General features: G+C 40.4%; 1 protein-coding gene across 2 annotated transcripts in view; it reads right to left on the bottom strand.

Moving 5' to 3' along the window:
- The window catches only part of doc2b (double C2-like domains, beta), a 260,828-nt gene that overhangs the window by 205,665 nt on the left and 31,876 nt on the right, over window positions 1–23,287 (bottom strand). For both annotated transcript variants that reach the window (XM_048612706.1, XM_048612707.1), the window contains exon 2: window positions 9,576–9,655. In XM_048612706.1, the coding sequence (XP_048468663.1) occupies window positions 9,576–9,655 (80 nt within the window). The remainder of the gene's footprint in view (window positions 1–9,575; window positions 9,656–23,287) is intronic.

Below are 23,287 nucleotides of genomic sequence, written 5' to 3'. Positions count from 1 at the left end.
CAGGAATTCCTCCTCTACAGCATTGTGGCTAATTTGATTTGCCCAATCTATGTGCAGATTAAAATAATCCATGATCACCAATATTCCCTTATCACATGCATCTCTAATTTCCTGTTTAGTGCCATTCCCAGCATCACCACCGCAGTTTGGGGGTCTATATATGACATCCATGCTTCTCTTCACTTGAACTCAGAGGGTGTCTTGCTGAGGTCTTCCTTCTGGTAGTGTTGACTGCACTGATGCAAATCTCCACATTCAGGGAATGTGACATTTGCTGGCTGTACCAGCATTTATTGGCAATCACTAGTTTCCTTTGACTAGAGCGTGATGAGTTGCCTTCCTGAATCATTGCAGTCCATTTTGATGTGTGTGCATCCACAGTGCTGTTAGGGAGAGACTTCCAGGATTGTGACCCAGTGATACTGGAGATATGATGATGTATTTCGAAGGCAGGATGGTGAGTGACTTGGAGGGAACTTGCAGGCGGTGGTGCTCCCATGTACAGTATCTGCACCCCTTGTCCTTCTAGATGGTTGGGATTGAGAGCTTGGAAGGTGCTGTCTAAGGATCTTTGGTGAATTTCTACAGTTCATCTTGTAGATAATATACACTGCTACTACTGCAATTAGAGGTGGAAGGACTAAACGTTTGTGCATGTGGTGCCAATTATGGGGGCTGCTTTGACCCTGAGTGTGAAACTTCAATTGTTGTTGGAGCTGCACTCATCCAGGTAAGTGGAGAATATTCCAACATACTCTTGGTTTCCACCTCCCAAATGGTGGACAGGCTTTGGGGAGTCAGGAGGTGAGTTACTCGCTACCGTATTCCTGTCCTCTGACCTGCTCTTGTAGCCACTGTAATTACATGGCAATCCAATTCAGTTCTCAAATATTGATAGTAGTAGTTTGAATGTCATGTGGTGATGGTTAGATCCTCCTTTGTTGGAGACAGTCATTGTTTGGCACTTATATGATGTAGATGTTACTTGCCACTCATCATCCCAAACCTGGATTTTGTCCAGGACTTGTTGCATTTGGACATGGACTGCTTCAGTATCTGAGGAGTCACAAATGTTGCTGAACATTGAGCAATCAGTGAACATCCCCACTTCTGACCTTATGGAGGGATGGTCATAGATAAATCAACCAAAGATGGTTGCACTTAGGACACTACCTTTTGGAACTCCTGTTGTGATGTACTGGAGCTGAGCTGACTGACCTCCACAATCACAACCTTCTTATTTGTACTAGATATGACTCCAAACAGTGGAGAGTTTTTCCTCCGATTCCCATTCACTCTAGAGTTGCTAGGGCTCCTTGATGCCACACTTGGTCAAATGCAGGGTTGATGTTAAGGCCAGTTACTCTCAACACACTACTGAAAGTGAACTCTTTTCTCCATGTTTGGAACAAAGCTGTAAGGAGGTCAGGAGCTTAGTAGTCCTGGCAGAATCCGAACTGAGCATTAGTAAGCAGATTATTGTTAAGCAGGTGCTGCCTTGAAGCACTGTTAATGATATCTTCCATCACTTTATTAATACTTGAGAGTTAGATTGATGGGCAGTAATTGGCTGGGTTGAATTTATCCTGCCTTTTATATGGACATGACATACCCAGGCAATTTTCCATATTGTCATTCAGTGTTGTAACTGCACTCGAACAATTTGCCTAGGGACATTAGTAGCTCTGGAGCACTAGACATCAGTACTATTGCTGGAATGTGGTCAGGGCCCATAGCCTTTCCTGTATCCAGTGCCTCCGGCCATTTCTTTATATCACATGGAGTGAATCAAATTGGCTAAAGACTTGTATCTCAAATGCTGGAGACTTCCTGAGAAGGGTGAGATAGGAACACAGGAAAGGTTGAGCCTGCCCCGCCATTCAATACAATCATGACTGATCGAACACTTCAACACCTTTTATCTATCCCATCCTGTACGCTGGTTGATCATCCACTTGGCACTGCTGGTTGAAGATTGTTGCAAATGATTCAACCTTATCTCTTGCACTGATGTGTTGGCTTCCCCATCATTCAGAATAGGAACATAAACAGAGCCTCCTCCTCCAGTGAGTTGTTTGATCATCCACTACCATCCACAACTAGATATGGTGGGACTACAAAGGTTAGATTTGATATGTTGGTTGTGGAATCACTTAGTTCTGTCTAGCACTTGCTCTTTATGCTGTTTGGCAGCTTCACCAGGTTGACACCTAATTTTTAGGCATACCTGTGCTGCTGTTGGCATATTCTCATTCATTCTTCATTGAAACACGGTTTACCCCTGATCAATGGTAATGGAAGAATGGGAAAGCTGCAGGACCATGAAATTGCAGATTATGAGTGAACATAATTCTGCCCTTGCTGATGGCCCACGGCTTCATATCAATCACCAGTCCTTGGGGGCTAAACAGTGTGGTCTAGATTGGTACAGTCATGGACAGATGTATCTGCAGCAGGATGGTCGGGATGAGGTCAAAAGTATTTTTCCTTCTTTTTGGTTCCCTCACGACCTGGCACAGACCCAGTCAAGCAGCTAGCTCTGTCCTTTAGGGCTCGATCAGCATGGTCAGTAGAAGTGCTGCCAAGCCACTCTTGGTGATGCACATTTAAGTTCCCACCAGTTCCCACCCAGAGTATACTCTGAGCCCTTGTCACCCTCAGTGCTTCCTCCAAGTGGTGTTCAACATGGAGGTGGGGGAGGGGGGTGGGTAACTGAGTGGGGAGGGGGTGCTTGCTGGTGATACATGGCAATCAGCAGGAGGTTTCCTTGTCCATGTTTGACTTGATGCAATGAGACTTCATGGGGTCCACAGTCAGAGTCAATGTTGAAGACTCCCAGGGCAACTCCGTCATGACTGTAACATTGTACATGACTGTACTTATGTCGTCATTGTCTTCAGGAATAGTGCCAGAAGACTGGAGGATAGCAAATGTTGTCCCCTTGTTCAAGAAGGGGAGTAGAGACAACCCTGGTAATTATAGACCAGTGAGCCTTACTTCGGTTGTGGGTAAAGTGTTGGAAAGGATTATAAGAGTTAGGATTTATAATCATCTAGAAAGGAATAATTTGATTAGGGATAGTCAACACGGTTTTGTGAAGGGTAGGTCGTGCCTCACAAACCTTATTGAGTTCTTCGAGAAGGTGACCAAACAGGTGGATGAGGGTAAAGCGGTTGATGTGGTGTATTTGGATTTCAGTAAAGCGTTTGATAAGGTTCCCCATGGTAGGCTATTGCAGAAAATACGGAGGCATGGGATTGAGGGTGATTTAGCGGTTTGGATCAGAAATTGGCTAGCTGTAAGAAGACAGAGGGTGGTGGTTGATGGGAAATGTTCATCCTGGAGTTCAGTTACTAGTGGTGTACTGCAAGGATCTGTTTTGGGGCCACTGCTGTTTGTCATTTTTATAAATGACCTGGATGAGGGCGTAGAAGGATGGGTTAGTAAATTTGCGGATGACACTAAAGTCAGTGGAGTTGTGGATAGTGCGGAAGGATGTTGTAGGTTACAGAGGGACATAGATAAGCTGCAGAGCTGGGCTGAGAGGTGGCAAATGGAGTTTAATGCGGAAAAGTGTGAGGTGATTCACTTTGGAAGGAGTAACAGGAATAGAGAGTACTGGGCTAATGGTAAGATTCTTGGTAGTGTGGATGAACAGAGAGATCTCGGTGTCCATGTGCATAGATCCCTGAAAGTTGCCACCCAGGTTGATAGGGTTGTTAAGAAGGCGTACGGTGTGTTAGGTTTTATTGGTAGAGGGATTGAGTTTCGGAGCCATGAGGTCATGTTGCAGCTGTACAAAACTCTGGTGCGGCCGCACTTGGAGTATTGTGTACAGTTCTGGTCACCGCATTATAGGAAGGATGTGGAAGCATTGGAAAGGGTGCAGAGGAGATTTACCAGGATGTTGCCTGGTATGGAGGGAAGGTCTTATGAGGAAAGGCTGAGGGACTTGAGGCTGTTTTCGTTAGAGAGAAGAAGGCTAAGAGGTGACTTAATAGAGACATACAAGATGATCAGAGGATTAGATAGGGTGGACAGTGGGAGCCTTTTTCCTCGGATGGTGATGGCTAGCACGAGGGGACATAGCTTTAAATTGAGGGGTGATAGATATAAGACAGATGTCAGAGGTAGGTTCTTTACTCAGAGAGTAGTAAGGGCGTGGAATGCCCTGCCTGCAAAAATAGTAGACTCGCCCACTTTAAGGGCATTTAAATGGTCATTGGATAAACTTTTGGATGATAATGGAATAGTTTAGGTTAGATGGGCTTCAGATTGGTTTCACAGGTCGGCGCAACATCGAGGGCCGAAGGGCCTGTACTGCGCTGTAATGTTCTATGTTCTATGTTCTATGTTCTATTGTGCTGCCACCTCTGCTGAGTCTGTCCTACCAGTGAAACAATACATACCCAAGCACAGTGCTGGTGATGGTGGTCTCTGGGACAGTCTGTAGGGCAAGATTCCATGTGTATGACTATGCCAGACTATTGCTTGTCTAGCCTCGGAGACAGCTCTTCAAACTTTGGCATTAGCTCCCTGATATTAAATAGGAGGACACTGCAGGGTTGATAGGGCTTGTTTGTCCTTATTGTTTCCAGTGTCTAGGTTGATGTTGGGTAATCTGGCCACCTTCCTTCGTTTGAGACATTTTAGCAGTTTTGATACAACTGAGTAGCTTGTGAGGTCATTTCAGAGGTCAGTTATGAATCAAGCATATAGCTGTGTGTCTGGAATTACATGTAGTCTAGTCCTGGTAAGGATGACAGACTTCCTTCCCTAAATTACATCAGTGAACCAGATTGATTCTCATGATAACTATTTCATGGACATCATTAGACTTTTAATTTCAGATTTTTTTTATTGCATTTCAAATTGCACCATCTGCCATGGTGGAATCCTTGCAGTGCAGGGTTGACTTTGTAGGCTAACTCAAATCAGTTCACCTTTCTCCAGATATCATATGCTTTTAATTCCAAGGCAACATTCCTCATTACAGAATGGCTTTCAATTTAAATAAAATTTCTATTTTGCAGATGCTAACTTCCTTTTTGTAGAAGATGGCTGGTGAAAACATTTGCTGTACAGATCACTACTTTTGGAAATAATGTAGGTAAAACACAATATTAAGTGTGCAAAGAATGGAACTTAATTGGCCTTCCTATCTGTAGACCTTGAATGTGGAATCTCTCCAAATTCTTAAGCCTTGATCACATTTGATGATGAAAGATCATTGCAAACTTTATTGTGCCTGAGCTTTGCTTTCTTCAAAAAATTGATCAAACTGATTCTTGTCAGATTCTTTGATTAAAACAGAACCAAAGGAACAGATGTTGCTAAGCAACAGAAAGACAGACAGACAGACAGACAAAGGTCTAGTGTATTTTCTAATACACCATAAAAATTCAAGGCCATGTCACAAAATAAGATTTTCAGTACCAATTAGAAACAGTTTTTTATTGTGAATTGTGATAACATTTTCCTAATCTATTTTAATGCAATTTCTTAATTACTCAGTTGACATCTCAACATTCCCAACTTCATGTTGGTTTCACACATTCCAGGAAAACAGTAGCAGTTATGCTGCTGGACTAATAATCTAGAGCCCTAGAGAAATGATCTAGAGACTTGCACCAAAGTCCCATTTAGCAGCTAGGAAAATTAATGAAATAAATTTGGAATACAAAGCCATGAAATCACAGGGCTGCAACAAATACTCATCTGGTTAACTAAGGTCAAGTAGGAAAAAAAATCTGCCATCCTTATCTATTTGATTCTAGACTCACAAAAATGTAATTGACTCTTAAATGCCTTCTGAAATAGTCCAGAGAGTCACTCAGATGCACCAAACCAAATATAAGAATAAAAGTGGAAATGCACCTTGCATCAAACTGAGCACTAAATATAACAAAGGCACACCCAGTCAGTTCTATAGTTTTGCGCATTAGCACTTTGATGTACGCAGTCAGGAGAGAGTGCTCCTAAGAGTTCTCCATATTACCTCATTCCCAAAAAGTCTCATGGCATTAGGTCTAACATGGATAAGGAAACTGCTTGCTGGCAATTACCCTCTACTGCCTTCCTTTAGAGACATATTGATTCATCAGCTACATTGAACACTAACTGAAATAGATACTGATGGTATTAAGGCACAGAATGTACTCTGAGTGAAGGAATTTTTATGTCTATCATGCAGAATGACTCAGAAGTACCACCACTGATCATGCTCTCACAAACATAACAGCCTGACACCAAGCAGTAAGAGAATACAAGGAAAAGACCTCCCTCTGTCATTTTCTCAATCTCAATTACCCATCCATGTCAGTATTGGGACATCAGAGAAGGTCTTGTGAAGATAAGGTCCTGTTCTTCACACAGAGGACAACTACCATAATTTTACATGCACAGCATGCTAAATAAGATAGATTCACTACAGATTTAGCAGCTCAAAACTGGGCATCCACAAGGCTAAAGCAGTAGAATTGTATTCAAAGACAATCTGTAACATCGTGTCCTGGCATATCACTGACTGTACCATCGCCATCAAGTCACTGTTACAACCATGGCTTGATAAGGGCAGGATCATATGTCTGGAGCAGCACCAGGCATACCTACAAATGGAGGAGCCAGCTACAACACAGAACCATAGGAATGCCAAACAGTGGGACCAGCCTCCTAGGGAGGAAAAAAATCCTACAATTAAAAGGAGCTGATCTGCAGCCCTGCCATAACCAATCCTGAATTGTGATGGACAACTAAAAAACTATCCAGGGGATAAGGTCCCACGAATAGCTTCAGTCTCATTAAGGGCTTCTGAGGAGAACTTTGACTAGGTGTGTCTTTGCGCATTTGGGTGACCAGCTTTACCCTGGGTGGCTCATCTGGTTCTATTCTTGTTATATATTCTAATAGTGCTTACATAGTATTAAGTAACTTTCTGTACCATTTCAGAGGGCAGTTGAAAGTTAACGAACTTTCTGTGCATCAGAAGTTACATCCAGACCAGACCAAGGAAGGAGAGTACATTTCTTGTCTCAAATGACCTCTTTTAATCAAACAGGTTTGGACAAAAGTCCTGTGGTTTACTGGATTTTTATTCCAGATTTATCTCGTTTACTGATGTCAGAGTCCAGTGCATGAGTATAAAATGACAAAGCTGAAGAACTTGGTACTTCTGGCTGAGGATCGTTTTCAATGGATCATTAATTTCAGCCTCCTCCGAGATTCCCACCATCACTGATACCTCATCAGCCAATTGGATTCAGTTCACATGACACCAAAAACAGATGATGCATACACAGACCACAGCTAGGGCTATGGGCTCTGACAACAGTTTGGCCACAGTACTGAAGCTAACTGCATCCTTAGCCAAGCTGTTCCAAATACAGCTATAATACTAGCATCCATCCAGCAGTGCATTAACTTGACTAAGTACATTTTGGCAACAAAAGTTAGGACAAATCCAATCTGACCAATTGCTGCTCCATCAGCCTAATCTCAGTCATTAGCAATGTGATGGAAGGTGTTGACGTTGGTGCTACGAATTATATTCACTCAACAATAACTTGCTCATAATGTCAAATTCATATTCCAGAAGAACCACTTATCTACAGACTTCATTACAGCCTTTATCCAAAATTGGCCAAAGAGCTGAATATCAGAGATGAGGTGATAATGACTGTCTCTGACTCCCAAGAAGCTTTTGATTAAGGTACATCAAGAAGCTCTAGGAAAACTAGAATAAACAGAATCAGGGGAAAAGACTTCACTATTTGGAGGGATAACTTACAAAAGAGAGGATGGCTGTATCTGTTGGAGGCCAATCACCTCAGTCCCAGGATATTGCTGCACGAGTACCTCGGCCATTCACCATCCTGATTGGAACTATATCACCATTTCTTCACTGTTTCTGGTCAAAAACTTGGAACTCCTTGCTTTTGGCACTGTGAGCTATAAGCACTACCTGGACTAGAGTGGTTCAAGTTGGCAGCTCGCCACTACCTTTTCAAGGGTAATTAGGGATAAATAAAAAAATTCTGGCCTTACTTACAACCCTTATACAAATTTTTAAAAAAGGAAAGTGTATGCCCACTATGGCCTATTGTATAAATAGGAATATCTAGGTGTAGACTACTACAGTAAAAAGGTAAATGCATTTCTTGAGAAAATGACCAAGGTGAGACCATTAAATATTTTAAACAGCATTGTGATTATATTACTTTATTAGATTTTTAAGTTAAGCGGACAAAGCAATTGATATTTTGATCCTACTACTTAAATACACAGAGAATGTCTCAGAGCACTGAACAAGTGGTCAACAGGGAAAGAAAGAAAACTAATTTGGAAAGCTCAAAGCATGGTCAGAAGAAAGAGCCCTCAGGAAATGCCACATTTCATGTTTTGTACATTAGAGGAATTTCAGCTGTTTTACGTTCAGGTAATGTTGTTGAATTCAATTCACGAGGTTCAAATCACAACTACATTCAGACAATAGAATCTGTTTTGAATGGTGACTCCCCCATCTCACATCAGTTTGAAACAAGGAGTTTAATTTGATTAAGATCAGTTGCAGATAGTTTCCAAGCAAAATAACACTTAAGAAGTGAGTAGTTGATTTGTTTTGCAGATCAGCTAGTTAACTCTCTGCAGTGGGGAGCTGTGGTGGGATGGCAAACAAATTTTTGCCCTCGTGATTAGTTAAGGCTAGTTGGAAAGTCAGTCCATCTAAAGTAAAGTGGAATGAAAGTCAGGGGAGGGGAAATTTTAAGGTCAGGCACAAAACAGCTAATAACTAAGAAAACCGGGAGGAGTAAGATGGAGGAAGAATTTCAAGTTCAAGGCCCTAAGAAACAATATCAAACTTTTGGATGCAAGGGAACAAAGAGGTTTGGCAAGAATAGGATGAATGTGATGGCAGCATTATTTCCTTGGTGAAGATGCAGTACATTGTATTCTCGATAAGCTGTAGTTTAGGAATAACTCAAAGAGCTGTGGATACTAGAAATCTGAAACAAAGAAAGAGAAAAATTGCTGGGGAAACTCAGCAGGTCTGGGGGCATCTGTGGAGTTGGACTGTGGCACTGTTTTCTCTGCACAGATGCTGTCAGACCTGCTGAGCTTCTTCAGCAATTTCTGTTTTCTCTGTAATTTAGGAAGACTGGAAGCAGAAAAGCCATCAAAGGGAGCAATTCAGTGGTCTAGCTCTGAGGTAATATGTGAAATAATAATGGATTAGATAAATGAAAGATGCTAGTTTGGGGCTAGCAGGATATCAAAGAGAAAAAATGTCCAGAAAAATAAATTCTGGCATTGTTAATATCTAGGAAGTGAAGAATGACACATGTAAGCTGTTAGGTCGATCAGCACAGTATTCAGGAATTCCATTCACTCGTTGCTTATTGAACAACAGCTCTTTCTAGATTCATATTACTCCGTCAATAAAGCTCACAATTGTCAATTGAATTATCTGGCATATTATATGCATAAACAATTTGCATCCAAATAGCATAACAAAATCAATAGACAGAGACACCTACAAACAGATTCTTTGTTATTTGTGACATATTAAGGTTACATACCTTTGCTTTATTTATTGAGCAGTGGAGAGCATTGTTTTCTTGGTCGTACAGCAAACTGAAATCTAATGTACCCAGGGTGGCTGGAAAAGGAAAGGAGATGGCTTTACCATCTACACAAACAGGCTGAATAAAAACAAACATAATTTAGCAACCACCCATTAAGTGACTATCTCATGGTGAAAGAAATACATAACATGTAATTCTAACAGATAAAACAATACACAGTCGAATAGAAGGGGAAACCCAGTTACCATTAAGCAATTCCATTCCACTCGTCATGTAGCTCATGTCCAGTTTCTGTAAATTGTATGTGGCATTTTAATACATTAAAAAAAACTTGTATTTTCTCTTCAGTTATAGACTGCCTCATTTCTAATCTGAGTACTTGTTTTGGATAAATGGTTTGCACTAAAGGAACTGTGCCGATATAATGAAAACCAGCATAATGCTATCTACTATTGCATTACTTTTACTAAAGCATAGATCAAAGGTGGTGGTTTAAACGTAAAAAGGGGCAGCAAGGACAAATCCAGAACTAGAAATGAATAGCTGAAAGAATGTGAACAAAATCACACTATAATTCTGGTGAGTCTGGTGGAAAACCCAAAAATAGGCAGAAGTGTTGTTGAATAAAGAGACCTCGGGGTGCAGGTGCATAGCTCCTTGAAAGTGGAGTCACATGTAGACAGCATGGTGAAGGCGTCATTTGGCATACTTGCCTTCATTGATCAGTGCTTTGAGTGTAGGAGTTGAGACATCATCAAGAGGGACAAGACATCGGTGAGGCCAATTCTAGAATTGCGTTCAATTCTGGTCTCCCTGCTACTGAAAAGATGTTGTTAAACTTGAAAAGGTTCAGAAAAGACTAACAAGGATGTTGCCAGGGTTGGAGGGTTTGAGCTACAGGGAGAGGCTGAATAGGCTGGGGCTATTTTCCCTGGAGTTGAGGGGTGACCTTATAGAGGTTTATAAAATCGTGAGGAGCCTGGATAGGGTGAATAGCAGAAGTCTTTTTCCCAGGATTGGAGAGTCCAAAACTTGAGGATTTAGGTTTAAGGTAAGAGGGGAAAGGTTTAGAAGGGACCTGAGGGGCAACTTTTTCATGCAGAGGGTAGTGCGTGTATGGAATGAACTGCCAGTGGAAGTGCTCGAGGCTGGTACAATTACACATTTAAAAGGCATCTGGACAGGCACATGATTAGGAATGGTTTAGAGGGATATGGGCCAAATGCTGGCAAATGGGAATAGATTTATTTGGGATATCTGGTCAGCATGGACAAGTTGGACTGAAGGGTCTGTTTCCGTGTTATATAACTTTATGCTGATATTTATTAATTCTGTGTGACTTCTGTTTGCCTTGTGTAAGTAGAACACCATTTGCATCTTATCTGGGCAAAAAGACAGAGGATGTTGTGGGGGGGCGGTGGTGGTGGGGGTGGAGAGGGGTTGGTTTGGTTGATCTAAGCCAAAGTTGCCCAGGATAGGAGAGATGAAGTCTATTGGCTTCCAGAAGGGTGACACAGTATGTTGAGGTTGGTTGGCTCGCCAAGCTGGTTTGTTGTCTTGCAGACGTTTCATTACCATGCTTGGTAACATCCTCAGTGCAGCCTCCGATGAAGCGTTGGTGTGTTTTCCTGCCTGGTTTTTAAACTCTGAGGTCCATTGAGATGGATTGCCTCACTTCCGGTTTTCCTTTGTAGTGGAATGTATATGGGGTCGATTTCAATGTGTTTATTAATAGCATACCTCAACACCCACAACCTGAGCTACAGATCTACTCCAAAACCTTAGGGTGACAGTATGCTCTACAAGAAGAGAAATGGTATGGCAGAGTGGGTGGAAAATCAGGAAGGCCGTGAAAAGAGGTGTGGAGGATGTCTAAGGCACACAGAAGCCATAATTCCTAGACCCATATATCTGCACTCATGTAAAGGCTGTCAAGTCACCTCAGCAAATCTGACAGGACTAACATTGGCGGGATCACAGCCCGTTATTCAGGTTGATTGCACTTGTGATAAATGCACAAAAAGATCTCTCACTGCTGTGTTATTTGATCTCAGCAATGGAACAGGTAATGAAAATATAATTGGCCTTAGCTTCCTTACAGTAAACAAGGATAGATGATTATATTACCATCCAGTGTCACTGCATGAGAAAGTAAATGTATGTGGACAAAATGAGACTTTGTTATGATGTCCTTATGTCCAAATAGTCTGCTGATAAGGATTGTGGAGACTTACACTTAAAAAAGCTTGGCATGTGAGCTATGTGCACGAAGTTATGCTAGTAATAATTCAATGCCTTCAGGAGAAGAGGAAGTAAAATATGACATATGATACAAAATAACAGTGACATTTTAATAACATTCGAATTTCAAACTACACAAAACACACTTTTAATTTTTTTTGCCCAGAAAATGAACACGAGCTGCTTTATTGTCTTGTCATGGTCACTTGTATGCATGGAAAAATAAAATGCCCCAACAATGTGATGCCACTGTCTATGTCCCGTTACTGGGCCTTAGTGAGCTGGCAGTCAGAACCTGCAGTTGAATAAGAACACAATTTTTATTTTTTAAACGCTAGATTCAATGGTAAAATATTTAACTTTGATAACTGAACGATTGTACAAAGTTTCTGAAAGAAATAAAATTTTGTGTATTGCAAGTTCTGACACATCTGATTTTCTAAGCATTGAATGGAACCATACAACAGCAACCTCCCACTGCACCGATGATGCACTTCCTCTCACTAGCTAACGTTGTATTTTAAATTAATTGAATTGGGAGAGTTCCTAAGAAAAGGGGGATAATGGTCCAATGTTCTGTCATATCGGGTTATGACACATGAAACTTCCAACTCGTCAAACAAAATTGATTTTTTAACTCAGGTTCCTGACGTGAAAAGACATGTTCTAACACAGTTTGTCACCAAATCCCAATTAATATGTCAGGAGTTTAATTCTGATTCTTGTTGGGAGAAAGGGACACATACCTGAACATGAAAACTGGTAAAGTTTGCTGAAAGAGCAGGTGATTGGGATAAATTGGACAGTTCTTCAGAGAGTTGGCATAGACACAATGAGCTGAATGGCTTTCTTCTGTGCCACATGATTCCAAGCATATAATCCTCATCAGTCTAACTATAATGAATGCAAAGTAATTTAATGGAAAGTAACTGAGCTATGGCAACAGAAAGAAGGAAGCACTTGTGTTATACATAGACACGCACACATCTTATAACACAGAAGGTGATGCTTAGTCTAACTAGTTTTATCCTCGATGCAAGCAAATATGTATTGAACCTGTTTCCATAAGCCTTGCCATCTCTTACTTCAGGCATCTATCCAATATAGTCTTAAACTTTGACACTTTGTTGCCTCAATCACCAACACCAGGCATGAATTCCATCGCCTCGTAATTGTGTGTTAAGGATTTTTACCTGTTCTCTGTTCTAAAGCATCTATGTTTAATCTTAGGTCTATTGTCCCTAATTCCAGGTCCCTCTGTGGTATTTTTCCAGATAATCATTACTGGTAGCTTCTGGTATCTGCCGTGTTAACAGGTAATCTTTGGTAATGGGCAATCTTTGAGGTAGCTTGCTGTCACCAATTCTCCTTTGTCTTAGGTCTACCTCATGATTAGTGGTAGAGGATACATACCATACAGTATCACTAGAAGAGGTACTGTTCTTAGATAACAACAAGATATATTACATGATAGCCAATCAGTACTACATTTGGTCAAATAATTAAAACAAAGAACTGCAAATGCCAGTGATCTGAAACAACAACGGAAAGTGCTGCAGTTTCTCCAGCATTTTGTTTTTGTTTATATTTCATAGACAAATAGAATCCCTACAATGTGGAAGCAGCCATTCAGTCCATCGAGTCTACACTGACCCCCTGGGTCATCATGCCGCCCTAGACATAATGACAAGAACTTTCAGGAGCTGGTATAGATGCATGTGCTCCCTCTGAAACCTGTTTCAACTGAGCCGGAAACGTCTTTTTTTTAAAAATGTGAACATGTCTATGAATTTTGCACTGATTAAAAAGGGTCCCTTTTTCCATATTGTCCCTTGTATTGTTTATCATGTCTCTATTTCTTCAGATTAGGAGCATTCTGGTGAATTTACACTCACTCTCATGCTAAAGTCCTGCACAATAATCTTTAATTGCCTTAAGGGTGGGTATGCGAGGAATGTGTCCGGGAATGAATGGATCTAATGTAATCAATCACTGCTTACTTTTGATAAAAATAGTGAGACACACACTGAGTGACATATTCCTTTCAATGGAAATTTCCTAAATATAATAGTAATGAAACTTCCAAAGCCACCATCCACTAGCATGGATATATTATAGGCAAGTTAAACTAACTCATGCTCTATGGAAATAAAATCAATTTTAAAAGAATATCATTACACAGGGACATGCATGCGCAACAGACAAAAAACTTTTCATCAATTCATCAACATGCATGTCACTTTTGTTGCTGCCAATAAATCAGAAAATAAGGTTGTAGGCAGCAAATGAAATCCCTCCTTTTTTTTGAATGCTGTGCGAGTGCACCAATTCTTAAATGGAATTTATAGATGCTTACATTCTTCTGCAAAGAAAATAAATTTTATATTAAAAATAGTGCACTCTGTTTCATTTTAGAATGCCTGCAACTGTTAAAAAGCATTTTGCTAAGATTGTAACACAAGTGTTAAAATTATAACAGTACACCACACGTATCAATAGATCAAAATGCTCAGCTGTGATTAAAGTTAAATTAAAGATGGAGTTTTTTGAACATATACCCGAACTATATATCAGTGCTACACTGCTCGTGTCTGTGTATAATTTTACTTGGACAACTTTATTAAGTATAGCTTTATTATTTTCATCCTTACTAGGTTGTAGCAAATATGGCTGTCATCCTGCATTTGGCTTCCATGGGGTATTCAACAGCAAAAAATAGTTGGTGAGCAGTCATTGTTGGTGATATAGTATTGAGAACGCAGCTGCCTTCCAAGCAATTGACCTGTGTTTGATTCCCAGCCGTCACACATTGAAAGTTTTATATTGTACATCAAACTCTATAAACTCACAACTAGGAAGGAACTTGTGATGCAGTGGTAATGCCCCTATCTCTGAGCCAGGAAACCTGGGTTCAAGTCTCATCTGCTTCAGAGGTGTGTCATTACATCTCTGAATAGGTTGATTAGGAAATAACTATTAAAACATCTAGCATTTAGATTGCAAACATCAAGTAGTAGATGCAAAATTTGAACAGTGCTTCTCACTAACATGATCCTTAATTCATCTTTCACACATCTTTATGATTCTAACAGACATGACCACTCCGTAGATTTTTAAAATTATTATTCATTCATGGAATGTAAGCTTTCCTGGCTGAGCCAGTATTTATTGCTCATTCTTAATTGCCTTTAAGAAGGTTGTGGTGAGCTGACTTCTAGCTGTAGTGATTGCAAGTTTGCAAGGTGCTGTGAAGTAGCCTTGCTGAATTTCTGCTATGCATGTTGTAAACAAAACTCACTGCTGCTACTGAGCCTTCATGGTGGAGGGAATGGATATGTTGCTAATAAAGTGGGTTGCTTTGTCCTGAATGGTGTCAAGCTTCTTCAGAGTTGTTGGAGTTCCACTCATTCAAACTAGTGGGGATATTCCAACACACTCCCAACTTGGGCCTCATAGATAAAAGGGGGAGGGGAGGGTGGTGAGTTACTCACTGTGGGATTCCTAGCTTCTGACCTTCTCGTGTAGCCAGTGTTTATATGGCTAGTCTAGTTCGGTTTCTGGTCAATGACAACCACCAAGCTGTTGATCTATCACTATATGATGGCGCAACTGGCTTTTAACTGTGCATCAAGATGATTAAACGGATAGAACTGGCTTAAAACACTGAGAATAGAATTTAATAGGAATTACTTGTCAGGCAACCTCATTGTTTTGGGGCTTTTGTCTGAAAAAAATTGTAAAGGTCAATAAAAAGACTTCCAGTGAATACAATGAAACCTTAAATGGCTGACTCACTTCGAAATTATTTTACATTCCATACACTTCCCAACTGTTAATACACAATCCTATTTGTCAAGCTTTCTTATGCCTGTGGAACATTAAGTTATGACACGCTATAAATTGGAAAAAGTGCGCACAACTTCTAAATTTGCTGCCACACACAGTATTCTCTGGCTTACATTCAGGCCCATGGGGCATTCCATAGAATCCTTAGTGTGGAAGCAGGCCATTTGGCCTATCGAGTCCACACTGACCCTCTGAAGAACAGTCCATCCAAATCCATCCCTCTATCCTAAACCCTGCACTTCCCATGACTAATCCATCTAGCCTGCACATCCCTGGACACTATGGGCAATTTAGCATGGCAAATCCACGTAACCTGCATATTTTTGGAAAGTGAGAGGAAATCAGAGCAGGAAAGGCATGCAGACACAGGGAGAATATGCAAACTCCATACAGTTGCACAAGGCAGCAGTGCTAACCACTGAGCCACTGTGCTGCCTCCTTTCCACAACCTTCCTTTCGTCTTGGTTTTAGATTCTCTGCTTCATTCAGAGAGGTTTCCATAATGCAGCTCTTGCTGCAAACCACTTCCTTCATTTTCCTTCCTTCACTTTCTCTTATCCCACAGATCTCAACATATTTGTATTAATAATGTACTTTTTCAAAATGCTCTGCCTTTCTTCTTTGCTTTGTTCCAAGAACTTTCAAGTTTTTCTCTTTATCTGCTGGCACTACCTCAATGTAGTTTATTCATACATTTCAAACATTTGCACTGTACTGTCAAGGACTTTCTCTTTTGCATGCTGACTTTAGGAGGATTAGCACTAGCTGACCTGCAGAGAGGTGACATGGGTATGATGGGTCAAATGGCCTCCACCAGTACTGTAATTGATTCTATGATTGCATTGTAGCCTTAAAGAGTCATGGCAGTCGCTTACTCTGCCTTCTTAATGTGCTACATTGTTCTTTCACTTGTGTACTGCAGAAGGAACTCCAAAGCAAATGGCTTGTGGCCAAGGAATAGAGAAAGTTTGGTTGGGAAGCAACAGTTTTCCCTAGCCAAATAAGAACCAATAACAACCACTCATATTTATAAAGTTCCCTTGAGGAGGCAAAATGTACCAAGGCACTTTACAGAAGCACTATCAAATAAAATGTGTCATGTGCCATGTAAGGAATATTAGATCAGGTAACCAAAAACTTCGTCAAATCAGAGGGCAGTAAACAGCATTGTGCTGGAGAAAAGAAAAGTGGAAGGTTTAAGGATGGAAGTTCAGAATTTGTGATCTCTGCAGTTAAAGGGACATCCAGCAATGCTGGAGCAATTCAATTCGGAGATATGCACCGGGCAGAGGAGCGGAGGGTTGCAGGGCTGGAGGAGACTACAGAAATAGAAGCAGTGAATATGTCAGTAGCAACACGTGTTTGCAACTTTCAACGAAACCATTTTGCTCGTCGGGCCAGCTCTTTGCTGTAACAAATAAAATCAGTTCCAGTATTTGTATATCATCATCTGATAGAACGATAAACATAAAAAAAATGCACATATGTATAATGTAGACACTACCACTGCTGCCGCTAAACAGGTATTCTTTGCACTAGAATTCACATCAACACAAAGTGAGGATTACTCCATTCCTTATTAAACTCAACACATTTTACTGTGCATGTCAAAGCCAAAAGTATAGCTGCTGCCATGCAGAATGATATAAGATTGCTACAAGCCTACAGTAGATGCAGTGGTAAATTTGTTACGACTTAAGTGGCATTCAAGTAATTGTTGAATAGAACATTTCCTACCCAATGAAAAACATTCTCTAATCATTGTACCAATTATATTAAAGCTAACAGCTTCTCTTTATATCCATGTACAACAATCACAGCTTAACCAAACTGCTAATTTAGTTGGAATTTAACATTTACAGTTTCATCCCATTTAGTCAGTGACTAGATATAGACATTATTGATAGTGGTCATTTCCGAACAACGTCATGCAACAAAATATGTTGTCAATACAAGGGGCCATCCGGCCCACCATGTCTGCATTGCCTTTTAATTACAGCAATCAAAAACTAATTCCAGTACCTAGTTCTCCTTCAGGCATATGCTTGGTTTCAATTCTTTTTTCTTTTTTTCTCTAATAAAAAGGAATATTCCCTGTCTTAAACATTCCTAATGGCTAAACATTTCAAAGCCCAATAATTCTTGTAGTAAAACAAAAATCTGTAATCTCTTCCACACTCTGGGTGATGTTTTTTTTAAAATCACCATTGCTTGCCATAACTTCTCCCACCATGGAAATAGCCTTTCCCAAATCACTCTTATCACGATCTTTCAGAATTTTTAAAATCTCTATGAAATGGTCTCTTAGGTATTTCTGTCCTAATGGATTTTGTCCAAATATCTCAAGTATCTCCTCAACGATAATTTTCCTTGCCCAGACTTTATTCTGGTGGAACTATGTCAGACATCCTCTATAGACTTGATGTTGTTTTTATAATGGTGCACCCAAACTGCACACACTACACCAACTAATGCCTAATCACTGCTGTCCACAACGTTGTCACCATGTGCCGAACCTTCCCAGGCACTGAAGAACATGGACATTGGTGAAAAAGTTGGAAAAACGTGCAAGGTGGCTAGCAGAGAGCTTTACGTTAACAAAAGCAAAATGTCCCGTTTCCCAACCAAGTGTTGAACAGTGAGATGGGATTCTCAGAAGTGAGCGACAAGAGGCCTGTATGCTAATATAGCAGATATTATCATCCTCATTATTATGTTAACTCATGTCACATAAGCAGTTTCCCATCCCCCAGCTACTGGACAGAAAAGAGACGGTGACAATTCCTAACACGAAAGTCACAGCAGTTACCAGGCAACAAGCTCACCACTTTGTCCATCAGTTACCAACATTTCAGGACAAGTTCCAAGGGCAGTAAATCACACATTCCCCACTGTCCAGAAGGACCAGGGCAGGATGCCAATTACCCTCTGCCTGACATGTCCAGGGCAAACAAAATGAATTATTCAGAGCAGCTGGAGGCTGCCAGTGTTTGATTAGGTGCATGGTTGGTCTTTAAAGTTGGAATCAGTGCCAGGAATTCCAGGAGATCCCAGAAATGACTTGTACCTTTTCCTGTGGCAAGTGTGAGTGTACAACAAGCTTTAGGCGTGTGATACATAGGTCATGAAGCGAGTTTTGGAAGATAGCTCTTGCAAATTTCAATTTGAAAATTACAGCCAGGCTATTTTGCCCTATTAGGAAGCATTTCAGATAGGGTGGTTATAAAGAGACTGTTTTCATTAGGAGACGGGTCAATGGCCAGGGGACACGGGTTTAAAGCAAGAAGTAGAAGTCTAAGAGGGAAGTGGAGATGAAATCTTTCCACCCAAAGGAGAGTGGGAATCTGGAGTGCATTGCCTGAAAGGATGTTTGAGTCAGTAAATTCAAAATATTTAAGCAGTACTGAGTTATTCACTTGCATTGCCATGGCTTCCAGGGCTATGGGCAGTCAAATCTTTGTTGACCATTACAGACATGATGGGCCAAATGACTTCCTTCTGTATTACAAATGTCCATAAGTTTATAAGGAAAATTAAAGATCTGGATTTATGTCCCTGCTCTCTCCCTCAAAAGGATATGGTGGTGGGAGAATTGGGGTTATTGTTACAATCAAGATGGAAGGAGTGCAATGTCTCTCTCTAGTCCCATTATTCCATGGGTCACAACATAAACATAATTGTTTTACCCAGTTCCCTATATGACAGGTCTCATAAATTTCTCTATTATAGACTAGGCTTTTTTAATAGTGCAATAATTTTATGCTTATTATAAAACAAAACTTATTCAATAATGACCCAAAACTGGCTAATATACATAGTATGTGATATGTAAATACAAAATATTTATCCCTCTAAATAACCCAAAACACACACACACACACACACAAGCAAATGCACTACATAAAGGGTAAATGTGAACAGTTTTCTCTCTGCAGAAATTCACTTTGGGAAAGAAATGTTTTTGGCCAAGAGTGGTTAGTTCTTGAAGATAACAAAAGAACAAAAGGCGTGGAATGTTCAGATGGCTGTTGATCTGGTGTCTTGCACATGTAGACAACTCAGACGACATGGCAGTTGTCTCTGGGGTCTTGGCAGATACAGTTTGCTCAGGAAACACAATATCAAGAAATCTTCCAGTCACTCTCCAACAATATTGGATTCACCACAAGCGTACTTCAGAAACAGGAGAGATGAGCCTATTCTTCAGCAGGATTTGTGCCAACTGAACACTAAAACAAATATCAACTTCCAGCAAAATACTGTTCAAATGAGATGGTCATAAAACAGGCTCAGGTGGCAAATAAATCCAGTATTTAGCTGAAACTATGGTTGCTGAGAAATGTCTTGTTAAAACAAAAGGTTTCAAATATGCCTTTTAATTGAACTTTTAAAAAGAAAACAATCAAGGTCTTTTAAAACTGTCAAATATGAAGTCTCCAGAACATTATAAAGACTGAAATTTGAAATTTTTTGTTCGGTAAAAGCATCAAGGGACATTGAGTCAAAGTGGGTAAATGGAGTCAAAATGAAGATCAGTCACAATCTTCATGAAGACAGGAACAGTTGCCTTACATTTTATTATAAATCATGTACTTATAGATAATTTAGTTTCTCATCATTATTTTGAGTGACTTGACTAAAGATAAGAGCAATCTGCTCTACAGTTTGCATCATAACCTGGATTACCATCTTTTGCAAATAACATAATATTGAAGTACCAAATCCAAATGAGTTGTTCCAAATTATCCAATAATAAAAATAAATGAGCAGGGTCAGTTTCCTGCCTTGGAGTATGTGGGTCAGGAGAAGATGGTGCAATTATTAGCTCTGAGCACAGGATAGAGTCAGACCCACTGCCCCACATGCAGAGCAGAGGAAACCACTGGGGCTGCTGAGAGTCGAGACAAGCTATTTAAAAGATCCATCCTGGGACTGTGCTAAATATTAGACACTGCAACCCTCAAACTTCAGACCCATTACATCTCCCATTCACCCACCCCATGCCTCCTCATATCCTACATGCTAACTCATGCCACCCCTATGACCCCTTATTGCTCCCACTCAGCTCATGCCCTACCATAACCTCCATGGCTCCTTATAGCCTTTATGCCACATCAAAGCCAGCTCATGCATTTCATTTGCTCATAGCCTTTTATAGCCTTATGTCAACCCATGTGTCCTGGCTTCGTCCCTTGCCCTTCATGTCAACTCACCCAGTATCTACCATGGACATACTTTGGGACAATTTAAAATAAAGATCTAATTATATAGCTTTAGCTATAATAAAGAAATGCTGCTATTTATGAATGCCCATTCAATACTCAAAAAGGCCCTCAAGTATTTAAACACTTGTCAAGACAAACAGACTTGCATTCACAACCCCAAAAGACACAATCCTTTTATAATCTTTGAGCCATCAATCAAATTCTGAACTGACAATCCTGCCCCCAGCTGGGAAACTTGTAAATTGCGGAAAGCAGTCAGCCATGAATAATACTGTAAAGATAATCTTTGGATGTCAACAAATAGATATTAGAATCATAGAATCCCTATAGTGCAGAAACAGGCCATTTGGCCCAACAAGTCCACACTGCCCCTCCAAAGAGCATCCCACCCAGACCCAACCCCTTACCTCTTCCCCATAAGCCTGCATTTCACATGGCTAATCCACCTAACTTACACACCACTAGATATTACAGGCAATTTAACATAGCCAATCTACCTAACCTGCACATCTTTGAACTGTGGGAGAAAACCGGAGCACCCAGAGGAAGCCCATGCAGACACAGTGAGAATGTGCAAACTCCACACAGACAGTCGCCTGAGGGTGGAATTGAACCTGGGTCCTTGGCACTGTGAGGCAGCAGTGCTAACCACTGAGCCACCGTGTTTTCAACTCTCAGTCAAATAGACATACTGGAATTTTTCAAATTTTAGAAGGGCTGGGAACTAAATAACTTCACAGCTTGAGGTTTTCCATCTCTCATGGGTGCAAACAAGCTGTATTATTTATTTTTATTCGACAAGGTTGAGGACTTGAACAACCTCACAGTTTGGCAGTTCTACACACCTTTACACCTTTCGTAGAGGATTAATGTTTTCGCTATAAACTAATGATACCCAAATTAAAAGGATAAAAGCCCTTGCCATGGTAAAAATGGGACGTTTGATCTCTGTACTGAGTTTCAATGGCCCTACCTCACAATTTGTTTCCTTCCAGATCTAAGTCCAATCTGCCATTTCTAAATGTTCATAGAGTCTCTACAATTCTGTGAAAGTCTGACCCACACAATCTCATTCATAGTGATCTAATTGTGTCGACTAGTCTTGAAGGTTGCAGCCATAAAATTATACATACGAGAAGTAACTGGAAAACAGATGTCTCAGATTCTGTAGATTTACGGTTATTACTTTCTAGTTTCACAAAAAACAGAGCTCCCAAAAATCTTCAGGCTTTGTCATTTCCATAAACAACTAACAAGATGGCACAATTTGTAGATGCTTAACAAAAATGAATTGATGTAGTACTTTACATATCATCATATATTAGCCAATAAATAACACAGACAGACTGGAAACTTGGTATGAGAACATTTAAATAGAAGCATAATTGAAAGTTCAGTGAAGACAGATTTGGCTAATACCCTCGTAACTCAGTTACAAGTAATGTATTGTAGACTTTAAATCAATGTCTAAAGGTATCAAGGAGCACATAAATTCAATATATTTGACAAGCCTTTGCAGTTCAATTTCCTTACCGTTGTTGAAAGCACCCAAGTACTTTCAGGAATAACACTACCGAGAGCTTTTGAATTCAGTGCAAGCCAATATTACAGAATACGGATTTGTTTGCTGGATAGAGTCAAACTTCAATGTTTGTTTGTTTCTGCATATGCTATTGTACAGAACCAAACTGCATCAGTGACTGTGTTGTATATAAAGATATTTTTATGAATAAAGTATGTTTTTAGAATTTAAAAAAAAATTAGAATTCTAATTCCCTGCCTCAGCAAGATGGCTGGGCTCATCGTAATAGCCAGGCTTCACTAGAATGCTGCTTACCAACTTTCTGTCAAAATGGCAAGGGGGAGCAGTAGGAGTCAGGTGGGAAACCATACCTTGTGAAGTAGAGGGATCAGCCACCAGAAAGAGGAGAGTGCTCCAGAAAGGAAAGGCCATCCTGGTCAGAGGAAAATGAAAAGCTGAGGCCACAGGAAGATTCAAGGTATTTTTTTTAAAAAAGAGGCTCCCAGAACTGCACTTCAATAGGAAGCTGAAACAAAATGAGTGAAAAAAAAATGGCTCGTCCCCTTCTGACCCTGGTTGCCAATCCCTGCAGCTTCAGCCTTGTACAGAAACCATCTCTTCTGACCAGTGTAGTTCTCAGGTCAAAGCAGCATGTCTGTCCCTGATGATGTTATCTGATCCCTATCTGTGTATTTAAACCTGCGAGTTTGAGATGGGTACCCTTGCTACCTTCATTCCAACATTGCAGCAGCTTAGGTTGCAGTAACTCAAGTTTAACTGCCCCATGCCCGCTATTGTTCTGAATTGACAAAGTGGGGATGGAACGAGTTTAATTCATTTGTAATTGTCTTGTAATTAGTTGGGTCAAACAT

This window comes from Rhincodon typus, chromosome 26, assembly GCF_021869965.1.
Source record: "Rhincodon typus isolate 14 chromosome 26, sRhiTyp1.1, whole genome shotgun sequence".
NCBI lineage: Eukaryota > Metazoa > Chordata > Chondrichthyes > Orectolobiformes > Rhincodontidae > Rhincodon > Rhincodon typus.
Note: the sequence above shows the minus strand (reverse complement) of the source record. Positions and strands in the feature narration are given on the sequence as shown.